General features: G+C 42.7%; 1 protein-coding gene across 5 annotated transcripts in view; it reads left to right on the top strand.

Annotated features, from left to right (window-relative positions):
* The first annotated feature begins 339 nt into the window (after positions 1–339).
* GNPTAB (N-acetylglucosamine-1-phosphate transferase subunits alpha and beta) overlaps positions 340–7681 on the top strand; it is a 40235-nt gene continuing 32893 nt past the window's right edge. For 3 of the 5 annotated variants that reach the window (XR_007779502.1, XR_007779501.1, XM_050983668.1), the window contains exons 1-2: positions 340–519; positions 4669–4754. Coding sequence is in view for 3 of the 5 variants with exons in the window: in XM_050983668.1 (XP_050839625.1) it covers positions 403–519; positions 4669–4754 (203 nt within the window). In the remaining 2 variants the exon portion in view is untranslated. The remainder of the gene's footprint in view (positions 520–4668; positions 4755–7681) is intronic. The other 2 variants (XM_030238140.2, XM_030238141.2) reach the window with 1 other exon arrangement.

The raw sequence follows: 7681 nt of genomic DNA, 5'->3' as shown, positions 1-7681 counted from the left end.
CCACTCTAGCTTGCTGATTCCCATTCCACACACGCCTCCCCGCACTTCATTCCTGTGCCGTAACACGCACAGACCGCTGAAATTCAGTCTCAGCACGCAGCTCGGCCGTAGCAGCGCGATATCCGCAGGACCTCTGCGGTGGAACGGCCGATTCGCCGCCTCTGTGAGGGGCCGGCAGCGCCGCTCCGCCTCTCCCCCCGTGAGGGGCCGGCAGCGCCGCTCCCCCCGTGAGGGGCCGGCAGCGCCGCTCCCTCAGCGCGGCCCCTCCGCCACCGCCAGGCGGCGCCGGGCGCTGCCGGAAGCGGGGCGGGCGCTGGGCCGGCGGCCCCGCCCGGCGCAGGCAGCGCGGGGAGCGGGGCCGGGCCGGGCCGGGCCGTGCGGGGCGGCGGCCGCCGGCGGGCCATGCTGCTAAAGCTCCTGCAGCGCCAGACCTATACCTGCCTGTCGCACAGGTATGGGCCCTGCCTCTGCCTCGGGGGCCTCGTCCTCATGATCGTCTCCGCCCTGCAGTTCGGGGAGGTCAGTACGGCGCCGCGCCGGCGCGGCGTGGCTGCCCCCCTTGCCCTGCCTGCCTCCCTCCCTCCGTGCCGAGCCGAGCCGGGCGGTGCCGGCGGGACAGGCGCAGCCCCGCGGCTGCACGGCCCCGGGGGGATGCGGGGCTGTTTTTCCTCCAGGGAGCCGGGTAGCTGCGTTGTCCCGCCAGCAGCGAGGTCCCTCTCCGGGCGCCTGGCGGTGACAGGTCCCGCCTATCGCGGCGCCGTGTACCCCGCTGGGCTGTGCCGAGCGGCGCCGCCGCAGGCCCGCCGTGCCCGCGGGGACGGGCTGGCTGTGCCCGCATCCCCGAGCCCGCGGCCGCTGCCCGCGCCATCCCTGCCGCGCCTGTTGGGCTGCGGGGACACTCAGCGCGCCGGGTGTCCCTCGGGGTCTCACAGGTGACACAGCCCTGCGTGCTCGGACAGCTGCTGTTCCCTGCTCTTGTGCAATTCTTTTCCACTTCTCTCATCAGGTGACTTATTAGTGCTGTGTTTTCGTTTGAGTCTTTTAAAGCTTTTGCTGGATGTAACCCTCGCGTGTCGACTGCGAGTGACAGAATCTCTCCCCTCTCCGGGGTTTTAGGAGTTAAATGTATCCTCCCTCCAAGCTGCGCAGCAGAGTCTGCTTAGCTCGCTACTTCTTACTTAGTTCGCTCGCATTATTTTGTAAATGATGCGATGTAATTGCACTTCTCCTAGATATGGTTTTGCACGGATGTGCTGAATGTTTAGATCTTCATTTCACATTGTCCTGTCGATTTGGTAAGTCATCACTGTAGGGATGTGGAGAAGAGAAAATTAATCCTACTTCAGCGCAGTGTTTGTTAATGTAGTGAGGAATCAGGGAAATCAAGTATTTTGTCAGTCTGAAAGGATGGCAATGTTCAATACAAACAGACTGGAATTCTGTGATTCCTAAGCTGTTTTTTTTTCCCTTCTCTGTTTTAATTTGATCAGCTCTTTCAGATACAGGAAAAAAAAAAAAAACCCGACCAAAAAAAAAACAAATAAGAAGAGCCATAAAGAGTATTATCTGAAACTCTCGTGTGTACCGCAGTCAAAACTTTATTTTGTGTACTAACTCATCTTTGCATAAAGTACTAATCTCTGCTGTCTTGTGGGGACCACAAGTTCTGAAACACTTCAAAGGCAGCAGCAAATTAAGTAATTGTAAAGCACTCATAGGCACCTGTTTGTACATGAGTATCACCTTGGATTGGTATAGTTTTTGTGCTGCAGTGAAACTGACATCATTTTGCATTTCTTCGGAATGGGGACTTAAACCACAACTTTATATCAGATATCATAGAACTTTGAAGGTTTTTAAAAATATTTCAGTAGTTGTCTTAAGTTATGGCTGATTTTGGTAAGAATCAGTTAAAATCACTGCTCAGATTTTCCTGCTAAATCTTAGTTTGCTGTTTCCATCCTTTAAAAGCTCCTTGGAAAGCTTAGCTACAATTTGGAGAGTGAGCAAAAGAACTGGAAGATTCATGTAGGAGTAGACTTTCTAAATTATATATGAAGAAGAAAGAAGAGTGACCAGTAATGTCTTAAAAAAAAACCAAAACAAAACAGCTAAAAAACACCAATGAAACACCTGCAATTTTTTTTTTCTTTCCAAGGGTGGTAGATAAGCCTGGAGAGAGATGTTTGCATGCATCTTGCTTTTTGCCTTTGTATTTTCTAAACAGTGGTAGTTCAGTGACTTAGGAGAGACAAGGTTTGTGAGAGTGAACACCGTTGGACCTCTTCTGATAAGTATCGTGGGAATGGAAAATGCTTCTCTTCTTCAGTATAGAATCTGCAAGGCAGCAACTAATAAAAAGCTATAAAGCTGTTTGGAAAATGAAACCAAGAAACCTTGCTAGAAATTACCAGCGGAACTACTTTTAGCCATCTGTGGGAAACTCAAGCAATAAAAAGCAGCGGGAGGCAGCACTTATCAGACCCTGGTGTCTGAACAGCTTTTGCAGTTCTGCTTTTTTCTCACCCCCAAAGCCTTTTTTTTGGTGTTTTTTGGTTTTTTTTTTTTTTTTTGTTTTGTTTTGTTTTGGTTTTTTTTAGTTCTAGTAGGCAAAATTAGGTCTGATTTCTTAGGTTCATGCTAATACCAGTATTACTGGTGGAGTAAAAATGGATGGTTCGGGCAAAAAATTTGAGATTGGTTCTCACAGCCAGAAGCTGCAAATTAGCTTCATTTGAAGGAAAACCTTGAGCTCAGTGAAATAATAGGGTATTGAACATGAGTGAGAAATTTTTCTGCAAAAACATACAGGGCAGCCAGGTCTAAGTGCTGTTCCCTGTTTGTAAGATGAGCTTTAAGTATTGGGGCAGTTTGATTATAAACCTTCTGGGCCATCCTCCTGTATGTAGGTGGCTCTGCTTGGTAAAATGCTTTATAACCAGAACATGCCAGAGACGTTGGTATCCTGTCTGATACCAGTATCTCTTAAAAGGCAGTGTTTCTCCCCTTTTTAATGTTCCCCTGGTGGTTTTGTAATTCCAGTATGTAAAGTGGAGGCAAAACAGCCTCTAGGCACTATTGCATGACGCATACATAATGTGTCAAGAGGAAACGCTTGCAGAGAAAGAGTGTATCGGGTAGGAAGAGTTTTAACTTTGCTCTTTAATGTGTTCTTGAGAGATCTGGCCACTTCTTTTTAGCTATAGGTACATAAAAGACAAAGAAAGAGGCTGGAATGGTTAATGTTGTTCTTCTGGAGAGACATATGATTCATATAATATATTCTTACTCAAATACTTCTGTATTTCTTCTAGACAGAGATCAGTCACAATGTGTCAGTGCATCATTATCAGTAGGAGCAAATGTTTCCATGTGGTTATGAACTTCCAATGTGCACTGTATTAAACCTGGCATTTGGCAGATCGACTTAATGACTTGTGCATTAAGAAATTGTAATAGTGTGTTTTTAAGACAATTCCTGACCTTGGTATTTCAGGGAGGAGATTTTTATGCCTGCCTGGGCAATCTGTGTCCTTTGTGTGTGCTGATGTGATTTTGGTTACAAAGAGACGGTTTGCAGCTTTGGCAGGAATTGGGTGTGTGCTCTCGTCACCCAGGCACATGATGGAGCTTCCCTGCTCTTGGGAAGGCTTTCATTGGCTTTAGTGGCAATGGGGGATGTGTAACTTCTTTAGAGGGAAGATGGTTTGTTTATGGTTTTGAAGGTGACCTTATAGAAATGGTATATTTCATAGTTCCCACAATACAAGAAATAAGCGATAATACCACTTAAATCTAGGGAGAGTTGAGTAAAGTAGGTACTATAAGTACTAGGCTTTCCTGATTTTCTTTCTTTTTGTTTTGTTGGTCTCATTTGTTTGTTTTGGGTTTTTCTCACTCTCCAGTACATAGAAATATGTACTTATCCCAGTAAATTCAGCCACCGTGCCTTCAACTCTAAAACAGCACAAAATGCCACTGTAGTTATCAAGGTTGGACTTTGACTGTAAAACATGTCATATCAAGTTTATCTTAGTGGAGAAAAGATATGTCTTATATTACTTCTATCTCAAAATACCTGGACTTCTTTATTATGTTAAAGCATATTTACCACTTTTATTGTTGAAAAATTGTGGGAAAAATTGTTGAAAATTTTTTCCTTGCTGTTTGTTTGCAAAGCTCAGATTTTGGAGATGTGTAAACTTCAGTATATCCTGTATGAGAACAGAAAAAGATGAACAAAATTGCTCAGGGGTGTGTGTGTGTGTGTGTGTGTGTGTGTGTGTGTGTTAGGGGTTTCCTGCTTGTATCCAAGTGTATTTGATTTAGGTCTCAATTTTGGGAAAACATTCCTGAATTTTTAGATGCTAAGAAACAAAGGGGAGGTGACCTAAATAAGAAGTAGTTTAAAAAGAGTGTACATAAGTCATGAAATCCTTTGTTGCAGAGAAAAGCAAAGTTTGTTTAAATTAAGTACGCTCTTCAGTTCTGGGTCTGATTGCTGCCTCAGTGTCATAATTTAGTTGGGATTGTGGTCTGCTCAGTTGTTCATGAACGCATAGATCGAATGGAATGAAATTGATTGTGGTTAAACATTTCAGAAGGTGAAAATTAAATAAATTCTAACAGCTGGTGACTTCAAGTGGTTTTGGTTTTTTTTCTTTGCAGGTTGTCTTGGAGTGGAGTAGAGACCAGTATCATGTTATGTTTGATTCATACAGAGACAACGTCGCTGGCAAATCATTTCAGAATAGGTGAGCTTTACCTGCACTTGACGCTATTGCACATTTTACTTTCTAATTAAATATTTAAATAGAATATAGTCGTTGAAATAACATACTGTTGAGTAGAACCTTACTGTATGGGCTCTGTAGCAAATTTTAAACTTAGTGAGTGCTTAGTTAATGGATAATCTCCCAGTTTGGAAGATTGGCTTTTGAGAGCTCTAGTAATGTAATAAATTTACATTTTGAATGTGTTTAATTCATCCAGTCGGTAATGAAACATCAAAATGATAACAGTATTAACCATGAAGGGAGGCCATGACATGTTTTCCAAGACAGGAAAACATGTACTGTTCCTGTGTGCTTAACATTTCAATATTCAGTGTTTCTAGAAGTTACTTTTAAATTACCTTATGTTTTCTGTGATGTCTTATGAGAGTTATTATTTAGCAGAGAAGTCACAAAGCTAGTAAGAAGCTTTTAAAAGCTGAGTGGACGGGAGAATCTCTCAGAGCAAGTGGGAAACCAAGTCATATGGGTCATTTATTTCAGTTGTGTTAACTGCTACATGACTACCTGTGGTTTCATCTTTCATGTCTGAATAGCCATGGGGTCTGTGTCTCAGGGAGTGAGTGAACTGTGAGTTGGTAGGTGGAAGAAAGCTACTTAGCAGGTATCACCTGACTCTTAATACTCATACACTTGACTGGGCTAAAAGCTAACTCTGAAAGCAGAAGCTTTAATCTGCCTTGAGGTTTGTTGCATCATGGAACAGTAGAAATGATCAGATCAATTTGTCATGCTTCAGTTGGTGTGAGATAACTCTGTAAAATTCATTGCATGGTGTTGGTGAACTAGGAACTTTTATAGTCTCTTCTCCTACTCCTCTCCCCCATTTCCCAATGGATGACAGATAAAAGCAGAGTGATGCAGCTCATGTGGATGAATAGTTTAATATTTACATGTTTTAGCAGTACTAAAGTGAAACATGGCAGTTTGGTCCTGTCACTGCCAAAATCCCTGACTTTATGATAATTAGGTGGAGTTTTTTTATAAAACCATTGACTTTTTCCAAGACAAAATCACAAATCTTAGTGTTGTGGTGTAGATATAGTCACTTCCCATTTCTGCAGTGTTTCCTTACTTCATTGTGGTTGTGAAAGCACTCCTTTGTTAGCATTCATTTCTGAGGATTGTGAGCAAAACATCCAGTGTCTGGTGAGGAACTGTTGGCTGCCTCAGCAAAAGCTTAAAGTTTTTATGATGGGTGCTTAAATGATTCCAGTTCACCAATATGCCTTTAACAAGCTTATGTCAGGAGTAACAGGGAAGTTTGCTGTGATATTTGTGTGCAGCTACCAACTTCCTTTAAAAATTCATATCAACCAGAAGTCTTTGTGGATCAGTACTTTCAGGCATTTGTTAATTTTAAGATATCCCTTGTCAGGGGTTTTTTATTATCAAACTTCACAAATGCAATAATGGACCCTGTCTTGCAGCAGGCACTTGCATCAGCGGTGGTTTGGTGGATTTTTTTATCAATGCAACATACAGAGCTACACATAATGCAACATACAGAGCTACACATAATGCAACATACAGAGCTACACATAATGCAACATACAGAGCTACACATAATGCAACATACAGAGCTACACATAATGCAACATACAGAGCTACACATAATGCAACATACAGAGCTACACATAATGCAACATACAGAGCTACACATAATGCAACATACAGAGCTACACATAATGCAACATACAGAGCTACACATAATGCAACATACAGAGCTACACATAATGCAACATACAGAGCTACACATAATGCAACATACAGAGCTACACATAATGCAACATACAGAGCTACACATAAAATATCAATTAACATACAGAGCTACACATAAAATGAGGATTTCCAGATCGAATCTAGCTTGTCCAGTGATTTTAATCTCTTCCTATTTTAGTGCTAGAGAAAAATACTCAGAATTGGAGAACAGGAGGCTTTTGTTGGTTAGAAAATTAAGTAGGTGTACTACTTTGTGGAAAGTAAAAGCTGCATGGCCTTTGGGAAATATTAGTGGGCCTTCAATTGAATTTGAGTTGTGTTGTTTCTAGGAGCTTTGCAAGTAAAATTCTCTGTTCTGAAAAACCTCATGTGAATTGTAGACAAATTTGTGTATTATGGGCAAGCTCCTTATGATAAACTCAAAAAGCTCATCACACAAAAACAATGGCATCATTAGTAACACCTGTTGGAACACTGCTCAATACCAGACCAAGGCAGACTTCTGGTTTTGCCTTGGAGTTTAGCAATAGCTTTTGGTTGTTTTTCCTTCTGGTTGCAAACCCTTGGCATCCCAACTGTGGCACCTTTCGGGTAGCCACATCAGCTGCTAAACTTGCTTCTTATATTGCTCAGGCTGTTACACAGCTTGAGAGAATGCACTAGAAATTCCAGGGCTTTTTACGAAGGCACTTAGTCCAAACCCGTTTTTGAAGACTAAGTTTTGATGTGAAAATAGAAAGGGAGAAGAGGAAACTAAATAATAGAGTTCCATGCATGAGTGTTTTGGATGAGGTCTGCATTTTATTGCTCTACTTGCAAATGGTATAGTAAGTATAGTTTACTTACTGTAAAGTGTAACTTTGCTATTCCAGGATGTCCTGTTTAAAACTCAAAAATAAATACGGAAAGATGTGAAGGAATAGTCCCCAACTTTTAAAATGTGCAGCTTGATTTCAGTATGGTGCAGCAAGGGAGAACTGTCAGTGGTTGGCCAGCCATTAACTGAGCTGAGTGGGGCTGAAGAGAGGAAAAGATGTACAAATCAGGGAGCAGGAATAAAAGATGTACAAATCAGGGAGCAGGAATAGCAATACAACAGCTGAGTTACTGTTAATGCGTGAGCTGGAACAGGAGGGCTGGGAGGCTTACTATGAGCATCTTAGATT

This window comes from Serinus canaria, chromosome 1A (assembly GCF_022539315.1).
Source record: "Serinus canaria isolate serCan28SL12 chromosome 1A, serCan2020, whole genome shotgun sequence".
Classification (NCBI taxonomy): domain Eukaryota; kingdom Metazoa; phylum Chordata; class Aves; order Passeriformes; family Fringillidae; genus Serinus; species Serinus canaria.
The sequence above is the reverse complement of the archived record's forward strand: the minus strand, read 5'-3'. Positions and strand labels throughout refer to the sequence as shown.